General features: G+C 33.8%; 1 protein-coding gene across 1 annotated transcript in view; it reads left to right on the forward strand.

Moving 5' to 3' along the window:
* DACH2 (dachshund family transcription factor 2) overlaps positions 1-21,294 on the forward strand; it is a 644,364-nt gene that overhangs the window by 141,415 nt on the left and 481,655 nt on the right. The window contains exon 2 of the mRNA XM_027086062.1: positions 6,788-6,826. Coding sequence (XP_026941863.1) covers positions 6,788-6,826 — 39 coding nt within the window. The remainder of the gene's footprint in view (positions 1-6,787; positions 6,827-21,294) is intronic.

The following is a 21,294-nucleotide window of genomic DNA, read 5'->3' on the forward strand; positions in this document are numbered from 1 at the left end:
TCTCTTTGTTTCAGTGACTAAGTGGGTTTTTTCTCTCCTTTTCAGAAGTTGTCTGTATTAGTCCTTTTGTTGCCTGCATCGGCAGGTGGACTCTCAACCACTGCGCCACCAGGGAAGCCCTTCACAGCCCTTTTAAATGTTCATTTTCACCACTTTGTCTTAGAGGCTTTGTGTACATGGTCTTATTTTTAGACACTACAAGGAGATATCCATTAGTTATGGTTCTTGCTTTTAGTTGTTTGCATTTTAAATGATAAAACCAGCAGATACTGATGGGGTTAGGTAATGTTGAATATATCAATAAATAGATGAAAATGTACATACTGTTATGTCTTTTCACTTTTATTGTAGGTGGAGGAAGTGGGATGGTAGACAGCAGTTAGTGGGAGTGGTGTGTTTTTCTCTGTAGCAAACTATGTCTTTCATTTTCTATGTTTCTAGGAATTTTCCAATGAGGAAGTCCCAGATAAAACTAACTGCCTAAAGGAGAAATGAAAATAACAGTGACTTCCTTGATGAATGACAGCTTATTTTTACCTGCATGCAGGGTTATAGGAAAGACCTAAAATTCTACAGGATAGATGATGAGATTGCAACATTCCTATAACCCCACTTAGAATGTTATGTTTAGTTCTGGTTACCATATTTTTAAAAAAGATGTAGCATTTGAAAAAAGGAGTTAGACTGACCTTAGAACTACCAGGTATTAACTGTGAAGACAGGATAGAACCCTGAATTTCTGTAACCTTTAAAGAGCAAAGGTTGAAGAAGATTTAATTGAAAATAAACTCACTTCAATATACGTATAGATAGAGATGTATAAATTTCAATCGAAGTGAAACTTGCTTCTGTACTTCTCAGGTTTTCAAGTCAGTTTTTCTGTAGCATGCAAACAGAGCAATGCTCTACTGATTTCCTTTGTGAAGTAAAATGTCTGAAGAATTTTCATTCAATACTTTTCTGAAACATAGAAAGGATATGACCCTTAGTTCAATACCACTGACAGATATTGCGATAACTATTTATGAATCAAGAAAAAGTATGTCTCAGGAATGGCAACTAAGTTACAATAGCTACTAATTTCTCAGAGAAATTTTAATTTAATCTACCTGTATTTTAGTTAGGTTGTCGGCAACTCGGAAATCAGAGAACCATAGAGTATTTGAGCTATGATAGGCCGGAGAGGTCAATTTATCCAGCCCTGGTTTTACAAATAAGGATACTGGGATCTAGAAAAGGGAAGTCATTTGCTCGTGGTCACACATCCGGTTGCATCGTTGATACTAATACCCAAGTCTCCTTATGTCTTGTTCAGTGTTCTTTCTGTTGACACTATTGCTTACAGAATAGGTTGTTTGAAAATTCATTCATAACTTGGTTTCATAGAACTTGGAAAATCAATTTTCATGGAATCAGTCATAAGCTCAGAGTTCTCCTTTGTTCCATTCTATACTTTGTTTCCATGTTAATTTAAGCTTTAAGTCATATTAATGCTAGCTTTAGACTCTCTGTTGCACATGTCCATTCCTTTTTATTCTCATCTCTACCTGGTTATCTCATGCGGAGGACATTGCAGTAATCTTCTGCCTGATCTCACCTCCAGACACTCTTGTAGCAATTCATTCTGCCTATCCTGTCAGTTTCAACTTCCTAAAGCATTGTTATCCTCTTTCTTTGTTTTCCAAAACCTATCTATTCCTCTAGGCCCCAATCAAACGTCATCTCTTTCATAATGACTTCACTTACCACTCTAGGTATAAGTGATGGCTTCAACTAAATTCTTATAGCTATTAGTTTATACCACCATGCATTCAACTTTCATTCATCTGATATTTTTAAATGCCTACTCTACACCAGGAAATCATGTGGCGTTTATCACTCACAGACTTTCAATGTAACAATTTGTGACTATGATATGTCTTTCGTTTCAGATCGTAATATTCTTGATATCAGGGATCATGCTTGAATATCTTTGTATTCTCCATAGCCTATAGCAAAGAGGCTTTTGTGCATAGTTGATGATCAATAAGTATTTGTAGATAAATATTGAACTAAGAAAGTGCTATCATAGGGTAAGGAGATAAATGCGGCCTCTGTGGGATCAGTACGAAAAACCAATTATAAGTATGTTTGAAGAGCTTCCCTTAACCCTTAAAGAAGTTGGTTCTTTACATATCATGAAAGTGATCAAGCGAAAAAAGTATCAAGAAAAAGGGGTATTTCATTCATATTCAGATAGATAAATATTGTCAACAACAGGAAGTGGAAGAACACTGAATCAAATTAAAAACCCTTCAGTCTCAGTTTCTACATATATAAAAGTGGGAAAGTGTTTCAAACCCACTTTTGCTCACAGAATAGTTTTACTCCTTTAGTTAATGATGAGAAAAATGCTCTGTTAACTGTAAAACTATGTAACAATAAGGTCTTATTATTTAACATGAGATTTTGGATACCAAAAGGAGCTACATCAAAAGGTAATCATTTGTAATGTTGAGTATCTGCCTCTGATGTCTTAATTGGTGAGGAACATGCTTTTTATTTTATTTTATCTTATCCTATTTTATCTTATCTTACTTAATGGTGGTAGAGTGGTCCTTGTCAGAGATTAAATCAAGGGATGAATGTAAAGAATTTAACAGACTTTGAAATAAGTAATCTTCTTCATTCCCACTCCCACCTCTTAGTATTACTTTGAGAGCATGTCCAGGCCGAGATTCCTTTGCTCTGACCCTGCTTGATTGTCTTTATCTGCAGCTAGACTAAACCAGATAGGATTACCAGAATGATCAACTGGCAAATGAACTCATTTTGTTAGAAACAGCTTAGCTGAGTTCTGCTTACAGAACTGTTAGTGTTTCACATCGAATTTAAGCTTCACTAAACAAATAAGCCAAATGTTAGAAAAAATTAAGGTATAATTAAAATAAATTTTAGAATATTCTTTCTCTCTTGAATAACTTTATAATGACTCTATACTTTTCACCCATCAATAATTCAGAATATTTGATGCCATGAACTAAATTTGGGCTCATGATATTTCTGATCAACTTTACCTAATCAGTGAAAGTTCACTCATTCTAAAACACCCCAGCTATCCTTATATAAATTAAGCCCCATCATCAATGATGTAAATCAGTGTAGCATAGAAGAAATAGGTTCTTAAAATATATTTTATTAGAATAAGCTTTAAGACTCTGTACAGTGATGGATTTAAATGAGTAAATTGTCCCTTCACATAGCCAATGTTCAGTTCATTGACAAATTTTTACTGAGTGCCTAGTCTATGAACAAGAAACCTAAACTCATTCTTCAATGGAGATTGCATTTCAAAAGGAAAATAGATCTAAGACATGTAAATAAATAAAATATTTACACATTACTATAAATGTTATGAAGGAAACACCATCTTAATCAGCAATTAACAGTTGGAGGCTGCGACAAAGTTCTCTCCACAGGCAGCATACAATTTAGAAGTAGGACAATTTACTATCATCTCAGTGTGTTATCAAACCATCAAAACCAAAGTTAACTAAAAGCTGATAAAGCAGTGTTTGCATCCAATGTCTCAGGGGCTTTAATGTACATCTACCATAAATGTTTGGTTTGGTTTCTAGAACATTTACTTAGTGTTTTATCTGAGCCATTCTGAACATACTATAGAAATACATAATCATCAACCAGAAGACATGAAATATAACTAGGTAACAGGGTTTAAAAAGTCCCTTACAAAAGGCTGGCTAGAACGCCCATATGGATCAACAGACAAGATTCAAGGGGTCACTCATGGTGTCTTTAGCCAAACCTACAAACAAGGAGAAAAATTTCCAACAGAAATATTGTGAACAAATATGCCACAACAATAAATAATTTAAAATTTATGAAGGCTTTGAAGGATTTTAATGCTAAAATTTTATACAGTAGAAATGATTTCAGATAGTTTATCTAATAATTAAAGTTCATTTATGTGACTGATATTTACAATATATATGTATTGAAACCCCCTTCTTACAAACAAAAATTTTAAAATGCTGTAAGCTCATTTATCTTTACTATCAACCCATCCCGTATGTAATTTTCCCTTTTTTTTTTTACTTTAGACTGTGTCTTTAAATCACACTGACATTTAAAGAGTCAAGCTCATGCACCAAAGTATTTCAGAAGAAACATATTTAGTATGACCAAGGTTTTTGTTATTCTCAAATAGTTCTAGGAAAAATAAATTTCTGAAAGGAGGAAAATAGTTTTATTTTTCAGGTTCTTGAATCGGAAGATCATGCCTTTAGAGACTTAAGTGATCAAGAGGTTGTTTGGATACCCTCTGGAAACTTAAATAAGCCTAAAATATCCAGGCCTCTTTCAGTTCCTTTTGCTTTTGAAATACATTCTTGTCAAAGAATTTCCAGGATCTCTAAAGAGATTAAACAGGTTTATAAAAGCTGCTGTAGAGCAAGAGTTGACATATAAAATGAATAAAATTATTAGTTAAGAGTGAGGGAAGCTCCCCAAAACCTCCAACACTGAAAATGCAAAAGTTAACATGATTTAATCATGTCTCCAGAAAGAAACTAAAAAAATTTTACCAACACATATTTACTGGTCATTTATCCCCTACAGATGAAGTTAGGGGTAGGGGCAGGGCATTGTTTGACTTGTGTCCTATTTATTTATCATATTTGTTCCCAAATCAACATTTTGTTTATTGTATTGGGCAAGGAAAATACATTACATGACTAAAAGATATTATCTGTATGAGGAACAGCTAAAGCCTAATTTAGTAGTCCCCAAAGTATGGTCATATATGCCAGGTTAACAGGTGACTCCCATTTAAAAACCTGAGACATTTTTCCAGCTTTATCGAGGTAACTGGCAAATCAAATTTGTGTATTTTTGAGGTGTACAATCATTTTACATATATCAAGGCATAGGAAACGTTTTATTGATCTTTTGGAATTTTAAATATATGGTTACTATTCTGATTGAACAATACTGCTTCTGAACAAATTCAGAAATATAGAAGTCACGTTTTATTTTGAATGTCAAAAATAAAGTATATGTATTTAACATGTGGTCCCTAAAGTCCTAGAATTATAGCTAGTGTTAGGCAGTATTGTAAAATGCATTCTCACATTTGACAAGACAAATGAGAAATTTTCAAAAGTCAAGGTAAACTCCTAATTTTCTAAGAAATTTTAAGATCCTTAATAAAAGGACAGTTAACTCATGGATGTTTATATATTTATTGTATAATTCTAACAAGAATGTTTCAGTATTTGGTAATTTCAAAATCTATGCTTAAATAATCTATGAAGCTCAAGCTATAGAAGGCTTAAATTATTTTTTAACTTAGTATGATTATGTACATATGGTGACAGTAAAAAAAGTTCTGTTGTCTTCAGGAAATTTTATAGTTAAAAAAAGAGGATCTCTGGTAAAAGGGAAAAAGTCCTCCAATATAAAGCCCATTGGATTAAGGAAGTATGCATTATCATTGACTTGGTATGTATGAGTATATTCTACTTTAAGAAAATGTAATTTCAAAACAGGTTGTGTGAGTGAACTATAAAGCAAAATCAAATAGTTCTGACAATCAAGTGACAAAAACACAAGAGTAGGTGAAAAAATGCTCACCTTCCTTCACTGCCACCTCCTTTCCCCCGCAACCCCAGATACATGTTTGCATCTGTGGGTTTTTTTAAAAATGTTTCCATAGGCCTTTAAGCAGGGAAGCAGTTGCCTTTCTAAAACAAATAAACAAACAAACACCTGAAAGGAGTCTTTTAACAAAATGGCTATTAGAAGAAGAGATTATGAAGGGGGTGATGAACTAACCATACATATTTGTAGTGGACATTAGAAGGAAGTTCCTGTTTCTATACTACTAAGAAGTACAATAAGGCTCAAAATAGCCAAATTACACTACTTATAGTTTTTTTGTATCTTTTCATTTTAAATTTCATTGTTCTTTATTAAAGGGTTTAGGAACACCGGGAAATATTATACTACTGGAAAGAATGGTTGTTTTGTTAACTAAGATAATTATGTGGGCTTTTTATTGATCTCTTATGTATGTGTTTAACTTATTTTGTGCAGATGTGTGTATGACTATGTATGTGTGTTTGTGTCTGAGTGTGTGTGTGTGTGTGTGCATGTGTAACCCTTTTGGGGAAGATGTAAGATAGTTCAGTATTGCTTCAGAAATCAGTATATAGTGAGCTGTGTGATTAATGGCTCCATATTTAGGAAATTAAGGCATAACATTGATATTGGCTTACTTTCATCATCCTGTTGGCCGAATAAAATGAGAAAAAAAACTAGAAGGGATTTTCTTTCCCTAAAAAGTGTTGGAATACTCAATGGGATGAGAAGGAAGGCTCTTGAAAGAAAGGGGAAAGACAAAATACTGCTGAATCTGTTTTTGGAACTGTTACGACCCAAGGCCATTTTCTTCAACAGAAATTTACAACCATATTTCCTTGCCTTCATGTATAGAAAAGCCCTAAACTACATGACGTTTCACATTATTCTTTACTCAATGGGGATTAGACCAGAAATGTAATAACATTATTCATATATTTAAAACACTATCTAATAGCAATTCAGGCTTTCCTACCTTCTTTGTGCTCTTCCCTGCTGGTGTTTCATTGTGTGTAACCTATCTAAAATTTCTGAAGAATTTAAGATTTTTTGTGAAATATAATAAAGACTTGATTAATTGGAAGCTACTAACCAGAACTCTCAATTAACCAGTTTTATTTATTTATTTTTTGCTACACTCTCCTTTTAGAAGGAAGAGGCAAATGACAAGAAAACAAGCTGTTAACAGGTATTTATGTATTTATTTTTTAAAAATCAACTTCCTGGGAATGTCCTGGAGTCTGTACAGATTCAGCCCAACTTCAGTAATTTTATTCCCTGTACTATACTTACTAAGGTAGGAAAGTAGAGCCATTTAAAATTTTCAGCAGCAAATATTGAATCTTGCTTAATCTTTAGTTAATAATAAGAAAAATGAAATCCAAATAGCTAATTAGAACCTGTCTATCCATTTGAGGGTTCTAGTTAATTGGGGTCTTCACGGTTTCACTATTGCCAGTTAGTGATCATTCATATGTATTAACTGGGAGTGAATCTCAGGAACGCGTAGTTGGGAGATGACTTCCAGCCACAGAGAGCAACTCCTTCCCTGTGAACTAAAGCAGAAGCTGGAGAAAGGCTGCAAAGTTGATGGGGGTTGAGTAAGGGTCACTGACATAAAAATCATGACAACTATGTAAAATAATGGGAAAGTAATTCACCTGCCCCATGGCTCTGAAATGCTTAGGAAGGTACATTCACTTTTGCAGGGCAGCACAGGCTATTAAGTGTGCTACAGCAATAATGGCAAAAAAACCCCAAAAACCCAGGCCTTCTAATCTTCTGGAATTTTTCTAAGCATTAAGCACAGATATATATTGTAGGCATGCTACTAGTTCTAAAATATTTGAAATTATTTTTTCTCTAAAAATACATTTTAAAAATATTTGGAAGTCTAAGATTTATGCTTGAAACTTCCTAAAATATCTATGACAATTTCAGTTAAATTGCAATCAGAGACACCATACTGCTCCAGACTTCATACCTTTTAGGTTGTAATGGGAACAAAGAATGGGCAGTTAACTCAGAGGCGCAAGGGAGAAGGAGGGCAACCCATGATTCTAAAGTACAGTTTGATATTGACTGCCACACACCCTTCTCAGGTTAAATCACCCTATGGTGACTTTACCCCCTTCCTTCAGGGCTGCTCATGATGCATGTTTTATCTGTATTTTTCTACAAGAAAAATGTCATAGGGTTGTTAGAGAGATGGGGACCACACCATGTGATTTATCCTGGGTTTACAACATAGAAAATGAAAATCATCATGGTGGTATTTATAATATCTGGGGCATTTTCTGTACTAAATATTACTGTCAAATATCATGCACACTAAATAATACCCAAGTGACCTGAAGCAGTGGATGTGCCTCCTTAAGTGCTAAACTTATTTTTAAACTGTGACTTCAATGCTGATGGAGACTAGAACCCACTAGATTTCATTAATGAATGATTTTAACTGAAAAAGTTTAAGTGGATTGAGTTTTGAGATTAGGTTTGGGATATTGAAAGTAAGTGCTTTGATTTTATACGGATGTAATTGAATTCAGGCATTGAAATTGACTTTTTTTTAGTAAAATGATATGTAAATGAATGTCAACTTCTTGTTTTTAATTAAGCATAACAGTAGTTTATAACTGTATATATTTATTTCTAGATTAGTCAGAACACACATTACATATGCATATATATATATATATATTTAAATATATATATATATATATATATATGTAATGAGTTTTTACACTAACTGTAACCTGAGAAAAACTGTGAAATGTTTTTGAAAGTATGTGTGCTGACACTCAAATAAACTACAGGGAAACAGGAGAGTTGCAAACTCTAATGCCTACTGAGACAAGAGTGATAGCATAAATGAAAGGCCATAAGCAATAGGGAGTGGTGGGGACTATGGTGACCTAGAGAGCATGTATTCTTTCCAAAGATGGCAGCTATTACTCAGCTCAGCTGATTGCTACCAGGTGGGAATGCAGGCCCACTGTTGTTAAGATTTGACTTTTTAAGAGAAACTGGGAATCCAGATTTTTATATGAAATTCTCCAATTCTTAAATGTTGGTAACTAACTCAATAAAAAGCAACACTATGCAGGCAAAGCAAAACCCATCTGTGGTCTGGATCTAGCACATGGGCTATCAGTTTGCGACCTCTGCTTTAAACTGTAAGTCCTCTAGGTACTGCGGTTTAGAAAATCACAGTATGTTATAAATGCACACAAAGATCTTGATGATGGAAAATTCAAGTAAAGTAAATAAATAAGTGGAGCACTTGTAAATAATTCTCCTGATACTCAAAATGGTGGTTATGCACCTTGTGATTTTTTTCTTACTACATGGAAATAGCCAAGATATTTTTCCCTTAATGTGGTTTGAAAACTAAGATAAAATTATGAATTTTTCATTTTCATATTTATCAGTGCAATGCAGTACGAAAGATAATTTCTTCTATGTCCAAAAGAGAATATTTAAGTTAGGCTCTGTCATATAACATAATTAAGGCTACTACTTAAATCCCAATTTATGGTGCTTTAATAGGAAGAAAGCCATGTATATAACATGTGTTGTTTTATTTTAAATTGGCTTGCCTTTAAACAAATTCCCTATTTTATCTGGTGAAATTCCTTTGTTTTTACAAATGATTAAAGTAAGAAATAAAAGAAATGTAAGTAGTTAGCACAACAAAACTTCATTTGAACTTTTGATAGGCATTGGCAAAGATAAAACAAAAGCTGGTCATCTGAGATTTTATTGAGGTAACTGTTTGACTGATCTGAGACTTTGCTTGTTTGTCTGTCCTGCCCTGGACCTTAGCACATAATCCCACTGTGCTACAGTGCTTTTGACATCTGTACGCCCCTTTCATCACTGGCAATCCAAAAGAATATTTGTCTAAAAAGGAAACAATTAAATTCCAACCTCTCTAGCAAAAAAAAAGTAAACCAGAAAAAAAAAACAACACTGCTAAACCTGCTTTAATGACCCCCATGATCTGTACCACAAATCCTTAGTTAGGATGGTAAGTTAATATTGTCATTTTTGTTGAGAAACGTTTATCAGAGGACTTAAGAAAAAGAGAAAAGTAAAAATGAAAGAGAAAGAAAAGAATTCACAATCTCAAATCCTAAATTAACTAAAAAAAACCCACCCCTCATTTGTTGACATACTATTCTACTTGTAGATTTAACACAAAAAACATATGAAAGATGATAAATTGTTGGACAACTGGTCAACACATATGATAATGTGCAAAATAGCTGATGTTTTACTTAAATAAAATTTGAGTGGACAGTGCTACCCTTTCTAGATCATCAGATAGTTTTGACCACAGGTAATCTTTTGTGTGATAGGGATGAACTACGTTTAAATGTATTAATTAATTAAAACTATTCCCTAAAAACTCTAACAAGTGGAGATTCTTAGTTAATTGGCTAGTCCTGAAAGATACAGAATCTAAGAAATAAGTGACTTTTTGACCAATGTAGACATATAAATAAGGTTATTCAGGATAAATTTTGATGAACTAGTACTTTTTATAATATCTAACATTTTTTGAACATGATATCCCTGGTGTTTTCCATGTGTTAGTTCATTTAATCATCATAACAGCCCTATAAGGCAGGTGCTATTATTGTGATTCTTGTTTTATGGATGATGACATTGAGGTACAGAGAAAGTTAAGTGATTTATCTAAGGCCACACAGCCTACAAATACCAGAGCCAGCATTTGAATCAAGGCCATTTGAGTTCAAAGCTCATATACTTTGGATTAACATATTTTATAACCTGACAACTGGAATCAGACTAATTACCAAAACACGTAATTTCATTATATTTTTATATATACATATACATTATATGTATATGTATATATATACTTTTTCTGACTTATCAAAAATGACATTTCTATTCTGAAATCAATTTTGGTAACATCACTTTGGTAGTGTGTAAAGTTAGCAACATTAATTATAAAATAGTTCAAATAGAAAGAGCAGGAAATAATGAGAGATACCTGTGGACCAATAATCAGGTCTACATTCTGCTACATTTGATTCAGAGCTCAATTGAAAAAATTACAGATACAGATGTTTCTGTAAAGCATTAGTGATATGAGTAACACTAATATTCTTTCTATTATACTTCACTCTTCATTGGAAGTAACCACTACTTTAAAATTGGTGTGTATCATTGCTATGTTTTTAAATTTTATGTGTATTTATACGTAAATAATATGCAGCATTGATTTTTGTGTTTTTAAAATGTACCTAAGTGGTTTGGTATTATAGTATCATTTTGTAATTGTTTTCGCATTATGTTTTTGAGATTTATCTGCGTTGATACATGTAGTTCTAGTTCATTTTTAAAAATTGTCCACTATACTCTTTCATTCTATGAGTATACCACAGTTTGATTATTTTTTACTGTACTGATGAACACTTAGGTTGTTTCTAATTTTTGTTGTAATGGGAATCATGTTTTCTTGTGCCCCTGTGGGAAAATTTCTCTGGTGTATAAGCCAGAAGTGAAATTGTTGAGCTGTGGGCTATGCACATCTTCAACTTAATAGTTACTGCCAAATTGCTCTCTAAAGCTGTTCTGATTTACCCTCCCACTAGCATTTTATGAGAGCTCCTATTTCCCAAGATTCTTGCAAATGTAGTAGGTATTTTTAACAAAAATTTCTTTGAAGAAAAAATAATTCTTTTTCATTGATTCTCTTTCATGATTATACACTACAGACGAAACGTTGATTCTGATCACAGTGTACATGACGATGTTTACTGATACTATATATTTGTGTCATTATTTTTCATTTAAAACAATATGCAGTTCAGATAAGCATAAGGATACTATGTAAAATTTGTAAAGTTTTTTCCAGGTTTCAAAGCACTTTCCCATAAAGCCTCATTTGATGAGGTATTGTGGTATAGCAGGAAGAGCTCTGGAGAACGAGTCAGAAGTTCATGGCCTGAAAACAACCCTGCAAATCACTCTGACTTGGGACCTCAGTTGCTGCATCTGTAAAATTAGGATGTTGGACTAAGCTATCTCTTAGAGACATACTATAACCTTTGATCTATGATACATATTGCCCCCTTTCCTTGAAGCTGTAATTTACTTATTGTGCATAAAACATAAAGACAAAATTGAATTTTATCAATTTGTGAAACTGTTGTAACACCCTCTCACTTAGTTAAGATCATGAGTTTATCCTGTTTATCTTTGTGTTTCTCTTAATTCAAGGACAATTGGGGGTGGGGGTGGGAAAGAAGATGGGAGCAGGAGCTCAGCATTATAAGGACTAGTCAGTGGCAACACACCATCTTGAATTAATCTTCAATGTTCCACACTCTGAAGCATTACATTGCAAATGCTGAAAATACAATGAAAGTTCAAGCACTATTTTTTTGTGACTTTGTGTTTCTTTTCAAGCTCTTTTTATGCATTTCAGATTCAGAGAAAAGAATATTCAGTATTTTCATCTCACTTAAGATTTGATTCTAACAGTGCTTTTTTGGTGCTGCACATAGCTACTTAAAGTAGAGGGAGGACTCAGGTTGACTGTTCTGTATTTCTTTTTGGATGGGGGAGGATAAGTAATTGATTTTGTGTTTGGAGAGACTTTTCATTAGAAAGATCTGGATCTTTAACCTGAGGCTTAACAAAGAGCTTTCAGGCTTTCTTAGATTCTATGTGTACTGGAAAGAACACTCAGTTAGAAACCTATCTAATATTGTAAGAGATTAAAGTATAAAAGGGAGAGAGTCGAAACTGATTTTATTTAACCTCCCAGAATTGAAAATATACCACACTCACAAACACTCACACATTCACACACACAAGTATATCCTATCTCAAGCACAGAATACCTATTATTTTCAATGACTTTTAAAAAGGAAACTCTGTTTATCTATGAGAATATTGAACATAGTTATGTTTTTAGTGAAGCTTCTACTTATAGAAGGTAGCAACTCTGGCAAGCAGAGTCTAAATCAGTTAATCTCTGATGATGAAGACATTTTTGGGGGCCTCTCTTTTTTTCTGAATAGTCCTGGGAAAAAATGTTTGACTACGGCCTTCCTAGGAAGTGAGTTGACCTCCTACAGAGATTCAACATCAGATATTACAAGAAAACTGTGGTTCACACACTTTGTTCAGATGATCTCCAGATTAATACAATTCACGTGTATCCCTCATTGTCCAAATGTGACACTAAGCCTAGAGAATCCCACATAAGTTGCTTTTGAGTGTTTTTACCCACTTTGACGTATTTGTGAACTGACTGTGGGGCCCATATCTAAGAACTTCCATTCCTATTTTTGCTAATTGGCATCTTGCTTTACAGTTTAAGCATACTCTGAAAACCATTATTTTGCTCATTGTGTTACTTCCACTAGTTCAATGAAGAGGAACTTGTGCCAAGTTAATCTAGACTATTTTTGCCCTGATCTTACTTATCCTTTGTGGGGATTTAATCAGGTTATCTAACTTCTTCAATAAGCACTAAATAAATCACTCAAAACACAAGATATTCCAAAGTCTTTCAGCTAGTTTCTGTAGGTCAGAGCATTTTTAAGACAGCACATCTTGGATATAATCACAAAGTAGCTGATAAGACTGTTGGGAAATTACTACTCTACTTTTAAAAAGAATAAAAATCATGGTTCTGAGTATTTATTAAAAAACAGGAAAGGAGGAAATGTAAGCATTGCTGTTTTGCCTTTTCATCTGCATTTCTAAAAAGTATTATTTGCAGTTGAGATATTAACAATCTTTATTTACAAAACCGTTTGCTGTTTTTCTATGAACTATTCCTTATTGAGTGCAGACGCTTTTGTTAGCTTGAACGAATCCTTGGCAAACAACATTTATGTTTTATCCACAAAACATCAAAATCATGGACACTGTTGTCTTTACCACTGTCTCCAAGAATACCCAGGTGCTTTGCCACTGATGGCATTTAGATAATAATACTATAATATTAATATGGAAAGATTCCTTTTTGCTTTTATTGAAAACCCAGTTTGAACCTTGAGCAAGTCATTTACATGATGTTTCCTTGGGATTACCTACATTCTTGTCCACTCTGACCTTGTAATTTTGCTCACAGTTGGAAATGTAATGCAGAGTGACTAAGATAATGTTGTTTACACGCACTTTAAGTGGAGTGACATTATAGTCAAGCAAGTGTCACATCACCCAAAGTGAAGGAAGACTTAATTACCATAATCCCGTGAATACTAAAATTTCTTGGCTATGTGTAGCATAATAATGCAATGTTCTGCATGTTCCATTTAATAATGTGAAGGTGCAATACATTAGGTTTCAGGTTGTGTGTCTCTTTAATATAAAGGAAAAGAAAGTGAATTATAGAAGGAAAACGGCCTTTTGTAAGTAGGATACTTGTCTGAATGTTCAGGTGAAGTTGATCCTTTCTTTGAAACTTAGAAGAGTTGCCTAGTGATGTGAAAATAAAGGGACTGCTAAAATATCCATAAATCTAGACACCAGTGAGTAGAGTGACAGACCATGAATTTCTCTGGAGGGTGCAGGGTAGATTTAACTAAATGACTGAGACAGGATAAAGAGGAAAGGTTGATAACCACCTATTATTGTGCAATGGGGAACATATCATTAATTTACAAAGAGAGTGGTGACATTTTTTAAAAATTGTATAGCCCTATTCTTAAAAGTTTGTCAGTGTAACTAATTAGTTGCTAAAATGGAGTTGATTCTAAGACCCAGTATGAATGCATTTGAAAAGACAGTGCATTGTCCCTAAATTGGGAGGGTTTGTAATACATCTTGATGAATGCTACAAAATAATGTTCAGAAATGGGACTATTATGCCAAAATGGCCGTTCTTTGGTTTGTAATCCTTGAAGGAGTTATGTTCCATGGCAACGTGCTCAACAGTCCTGCATACATGTGAAGTGCCTTAAAGACGTGTCCTGCTTTCTGTTTTTGATAACACCGAGTTTTCAATACAAAGAATAAACTTACTCAAAGCGTTCAACTCCTCCCAGCATATTAGGACTACAAAGATCTGCTGTTACTTGGGATTATTATTGGGAATTTTTGTTTTTTAACTAATTGTAATGTTCAAAAGGGGGCAAGTACAAAATGATTCAGCCACAAAATGTAAAACATTATTTTAATAAATCCATTAGAAAACTAAGATGTAAAAACTGTATGTAGCTCAATCAACAGATTCATGTAAGTTGGTGTCTCATAAATCATGATATAAACTGATATATCATCTGATATATAGCGTTCTAGACTTTTTAAAAAAATATTTAAAAGATGTTAAAACATAAAATATTGAAGCCTATTAATAATAGCAGTTGTGCTTTGATTTATTGCAATTAGAAGAGTTTAAAGCATTTTAAACTGATTTATCGTTAGCAAATATTCTCCCTGTGACAATATTTTAATTTAAATATATAAACAAAGTTATTCTTTGATTTTTATTTGATGAAAATCAAATAACTTGGATGTTTTCATTTAAAATGGCTAATTCTAACCAAATAGTATATTTCTACAATACAATTAGTCAGTAGAGCTGTATGCTTATACTGCTTTAAAATGAAATTAGCCTAAATAACAAATATAGCTATTTTATATTCTTTATGCTGCAAAAGTTTTACAAATACCCATTAAATCACATATTGATGTATCTAACATATTACGTATAAAGAAGTTAGTAGTTTTTATTTTTTAATCATGGATTACTTTAGGCAATAAAGCACCCACTGTATTCAGAACATTATATGAAGGGATTTGGGACATCTGTCTGAGGCAGCCCATTAAAAAATTGTATATACATATTTTACTTTTTGGTTGCATTAACTCAAATTGTGCTTTCCTTAATTCGTTTGTCCAGCTCTTCCTCTTCAAAAATCACTGCTTGTGATTTTTGGGACTAAGTTGGACTCCTATTCATGTAGAGATAAAGCAGTTTTTAATTAAGTTGGGCTTGGCACAAAAATGGTTAGAGGCAATGGTTTTTTTTTAATTTTTAATGAAGTTTTTGTTTTAGAACAGTTTTAGATTTACAGAAAAATTGAAAAGGTAGAGAGACTTCCCATGCACCCTGTGTCCAGTTTCCTAATTGTTGTTAATATTTTACAATTAATGAATCATTTGTCACAATTAATGAACCAATATTGACACACTATTGTTAAAGTTTATAGTTTATTCAGACTTCTTCAGTTTTTCCCTAATGTCCTTTTTCTATTCCAGGATATAGGATACCACCTCATATTTAGTCATCATGTCTCCCTAGACTCCTCTTGGCTTATGACAGTTTCCTAGACTTTCCTTGTTTTGGATGACCTTAACAGTTTTGAGGAGACAGGTCAGGTATTTGTAAAATGCCCCTCAATTGGAGTTTGCCTGGTGTTCTTCTCATTGTTAAACTAAGTTTTTGGAAGGAAGACCACAGAGGTAATATTCCATTTTCAACACATCATATCAAAGGTACATGCTATCATTATGACTTATCATTGTTGAGGTTGACTTGATCACCTGGTTCCTGTAGTGTTTGTTAGGTTTCTCCACTGTAAAGTTACTTTTTTCCTTTTCCTTGACTGTACTTTTTGGAAGTTTTTGGAAGGAAGTCACTATGTGCAGCCCATAGTTAAAGAGTGGGGAGCTAGTTATGCTTCACATTCTTAAAGGCAGAGTATTTGCAGAAATTATTTGGAATTCTTCTGCAAGGGAGATTTATCTCTTCTTAATATTTATTCATTCATTTTTTTCACTATGGTCGTATAAGTATTTAATTTATATTTTAGATTATAATCCAATGCTACGTTATTTATTTTATTGCTTAAATTTTTCTAGCTTTGGACATTGGGCACTCTTTCAGTTGGCCGCTGGGTACCTTCTACATGCCCCTATCATTGTAAAGTTTTTTGAGCCCTTCTTTACTTTCTAGCACTACAAGATACTCCAGGCTCATTTTGTAGATTTACTGCTCTAGTCCTAGAATCAGCCATTAAGGGAAAGTTTGTTTAGAGGAAGATTTGATCTTCTCAATCTTGAGCAAGTATTGGAGGTGGCTAAAAAAAAGGGTCAGTGGGACTCTCTCAGTTCCATTTTCTTGTTGGTACCCTAAATTTTCCATCATCCTGATAATGCACATAGACCTCATTGTCTCATCACATATATCTCCTCATTTCTTTCATAATATCTAATGTTATCATATCATATCTTCTAGATATCATAGTCTTCTACAGTCACACACATTCATGGTCATGCATAGATTTAGAAATGTACTGTGCAACTCTCCAACATACATGTCCTTTCTGCAAAACACCGCCCGCACCCTGCATCCAGTATACTAAGTTTATCATCAGTTCCTGAGTCACTGTGGATTCTTTTTTTTTTCTTCAGAGAGGGTTTGAGGTCAAATAAGTTTGGGAAATATGGGGTTCAGTAAAAATAAACAAGTTTGTTTATCACAGGTCTTCTTCAGGGTTTATACTTTGTTAATTTGCTCTATGAATGTATAAGATGTAATAATACACAATTTCTCAGTCTTTTTTTTTTTTTTTTTTTTGTGGTACGCGGGCCTCTCACTGTTGTGGCCTCTCCTGTTGCGGAGCACAGGCTCCGGACGCGCAGGCTCAGTGGCCATGGCTCACGGGCTCAGCCGCTCCGCGGCATGTGGGATCTTCCCGGACCGGGGCACGAACCCGTGTCCCCTGCATCGGCAGGCGGACTCTCAACCACTGCGCCACCAGGGAAACCCTCTCAGTCTTTTTTGATTAAAAGAACCTTTTTGTTTAGAGAACTAGTGTTCCATGAAGTACAATTTTGGAAATACTGCTATAGTGGTAAGTGTCCTGAGTTTGTAGTCAGAGATCTTGTGTTTAATCCCTCACCAGTAACAGCTAGCTCTCTGATCACAAGAAAATCAGTTAACATCTCTAAGTCTTTGTTTTCTTATCGATCAGATGGACCTATGGATGTCTCTCACAAGATTGTTGTGAAGGGCAAAAATGAGCAAAATATGCAAGAATTTTTTGGAAAAGCTAAAATGCTTTGGAAATTTAATAACCACTGTGAAGGTGGGGACTGTGCCTTTGTTTTGCTGACCACTGTTATCTCCAGTATCCAACATATTTTCCTGACATTTAGTCTTCAGTATCCAATAAATATTTATTGAGCAATTGAATATTACTATCACTTACATTATTTTCTATTTTCCTCCTAGCGCTGTATAGCAGCCTATGACATTTTATAAATTGTTTCTGAAATTAGGAGTCTATGTTAAAAAAAATAACAGAATGCAGGCACAGTTGAAGTGGCTATATGCATGAAAAAAAAACTTTTGATTGCAGCCTTTGTTTTACTGAGCATGTGTTCCCAGCCAATGACTGGCTGCATTCAGATTAGTTTTCATTGCTTCAAGCTGACCAGATTTCCTTTTGAAATAAGGGCACTGGAGCTTTCACCTCGACACTGTGGTGATGTAAAATTCCTGCTGCAGATTCACTGAGCTGGTGCTAGAACAGGAGCACCTGTGAGCACAGGCTGTCAGAAGGCCCTCTGAACCCTAGAGTGTTGAGGCTACAGCTGCTGGGTTGAGAAGCAATTGGAAGCGCTTTGTCACTCCTTCTTGTGCAACCGCAGGAAACCCACTAAAGGCTTTTTAATTTCTTTGGATGTATAATCTGTGTTGATTAACAGGAGTTATTGGGTGGAGCTGTGCTGCGGGTGGCAGGGCAGGCCCTGTTAAGCAACATATTTTGGTAAGGATAGTAGTGTCCAGATAGTAACAGAAACAGGGACCTCACATCATCTGTTTTGCCTAATCCCCCACAAAACAGCATATTCTATAAGTATTCTCAGAGGCAAACATTTTAGATTCCAGCTTCTCTTTTTAGGGAATCAACTGGAGCATGTTTATTATATTTGATTTTGAAAAATTGTCAGCCTCCCTAGAAATGCTAGGTGATTATTTGAAGTGTAGGAAGAACACATTTAGCTTTGGAAATTGTAAAAGTATTTTAATCAAGTTCTAGGTTTGTTGGTAAGTTAGTGAGACAATAGACAAGATCAATGCAGGGGTTTTTCCTTTCTTACTATTTAAATCAAAATGACACATACTAGCAAAGCTTTGTTCATCATGTAGTTCATGAATGCTGGAAAATAAAAAAGATTTAGTTAAAAAAAGCCTCTGTATAGGATAATGGTATCCTATCCTTTTCACAAGTGTTGGTCAGACATGGAAATTCCACAAAGATAGTTTAACAATTTGTAGAATTGTTTACACTCTGAAATAGTTAGAAATATCCCCCATGCCTCCTTCCCCATCAAAAGATGAAGTATATACTTTAATTTAAAGCTTCTATAAAATATGTGTGTGGGTGGAGAAGCGAGGGCTTAATATTAGATTATACAGTACTATGACTGTATTGCCTGATGGATGTATTATTTTTTCTCTGAATCTACCTTCACTAAATTATTCATTGCAGATTTTAACCAAATTTATTAGTTCTTTATTTAATTGAATAGATTGTGGGACAAGAGATTCTTTCACACGTGCTCTTGAAAAATTTGCAACTTTTATGTAAAATAGAACCATCTTCTTTAAAATAAGCATTTACAGGAAGGGGTTTTAAGCAAACATTTAAACCTTAATGCAGAAATTACATTCCGGAATCTTTCCTTGCACTTTGAAAATTCACCAAGTTTTTTGAATTTATGGCAGCATAGCTAAATTCCAGCAACTGCAAAAATAATTAGTAAAATTAAGTTGAAAATTTTGTAAACAAGTAAAGTAATTATTCATTCTGTACCATACTACCAATGTGAGAGGACATGTTAAATGATAAATTAGGCATGAACTGTTTTAATCTGTAAACTGAACATGTTAGCAAACGGCTTGCGTTTGTAATTAGTATTTACGGCCACAGGAGAGTGCCTCTTTTAAAACAGTGACAGGAAATTGATCAGTTTAGGTTGTCATAGCAGCCAAAATAGTTCCATTGCTTCTGTTAGGTTTAGCCTATTATGCTATATGCCCATGTTTAGAAATACGTTTATGAACTATAAAGATAAACTACTCAATAATGCAAAAGAGGTTGGGATGCCAAAATGCCAAACTGACAAAAGTCTGAATGAATGCTTGAACACTTCATAACAAGCTTAAGTGTTCTATGGTTGTCATGACATTTCTTTTACAAAGCAAGTGATGTCTGGAAAAAAATCTTAAAACTAGATGAAAATGCAAATCCCTTTATGACAGTATGTGGCTGTCACATTTATAATAACAGACAATAATTGATGATTTATGAGATGACACCATGGAAACAAAGTCTTTCATCATTGGCACCCCTAGGTTACTTTTATATTAGGGGCTTGCGGGTGCCTGTGAAAAGTTTCCAACATGACATACAAGAAAGTCTACTCTTATCTTAATCCATTAGATCTCATTTAATGCAGGGTGGAAATATGGTAGAGATTTTCAAATCATCTGACAAAGTGAAAGCTGGCAATGTCTTTGGTAAAAAAAAAACTGTTAAACTAGTAAGCACGTTCAGTAGCTGAAAATGAGCAGATTTGTTTCTGTCACTTAACGTTTCAAAGAAAATCTGTAATGCTGCTCTTAAGTGTGAGTGCAAGCTGTTAGGTTGTTTAAAGTTATGGTATCTGATAATATCCTTACATAGGGAGGTGGGAGAAGGAAAAAGGGGGTGCAGTGTGCATTGAACTTGCTTGAACTCAGAAGAAAGATGATTTTTTAATTTGATTTTAATGTTGAGGTCTTTCTAAAAGTGGAATAAATGTATAATTGCATATTCTAGGTTGATTTTAATGTGTGTGGTAGGCTGAGGAATAACATATTGCCATTATTTAAAGAGGATCATCTATCAGTTTTTCTGTTGTAGGTGATTTAAAATATTGGAAATATAATGAACCTTCTGCCTTGGTTTTACTGTCAATTTATCAAAAATGAAATTATTCGATATTTGGACCTCTAGAAAGTTTCCTGGATTTTTCTGCCACCTATTTGATCAAAACAAAGGGCTAAATCAGATAATCATTTTGAGATCCTTTCAGTGGAGTTAGTCTATGATTTATAAGGAGCTGTAGAAACATCAAAAATCAGAGATATTGAATGTAAAATACTGAAACTATCTGACTTTAAATAACAGAAATATAACATAAGCATGCATATCAAAGTTAACCTAGCTTTTATACATGAGGCTTTAAAAAATATGGATGTAAGGAGTTTTCCAAACACTTACTTCTTATCTAATTTAAACCTTTCTAAGGATAAAAATACTTATTTCATTCAGAGGATCAGATAAGCCAATTATATAAAGTAGGATCTCTGGTATCTTTTCATTAATACCTTTTATTTGTACATTTCCTACAAGGCTATGATAGGAATATAAAATCCTTAATTAACTCTGACTATTCTCAGAGCTAGTAATTTTGCTCCCAATTAATAGTTAAGAAGATGGAGTTTACCATTCAATGTCATAATGATTTACCTCAGTTTATATAAGAAAATAAGGTAATTTTGATTGCAAATCTTCTAGATGATGGAGAAATCACACAAGAGGACATGATTTTTATTTTAAAATGACAGCTGGTCTTGGCTCAAGATTTTACTCAGTGATCTGGAAT

The sequence above is a fragment of the Aethalodelphis obliquidens genome, unplaced genomic scaffold (genome assembly GCF_003676395.1).
Source record: "Aethalodelphis obliquidens isolate GAN/ISIS:26980383/991018 unplaced genomic scaffold, ASM367639v1 scaffold54, whole genome shotgun sequence".
Classification (NCBI taxonomy): Eukaryota; Metazoa; Chordata; class Mammalia; order Artiodactyla; family Delphinidae; genus Aethalodelphis; species Aethalodelphis obliquidens.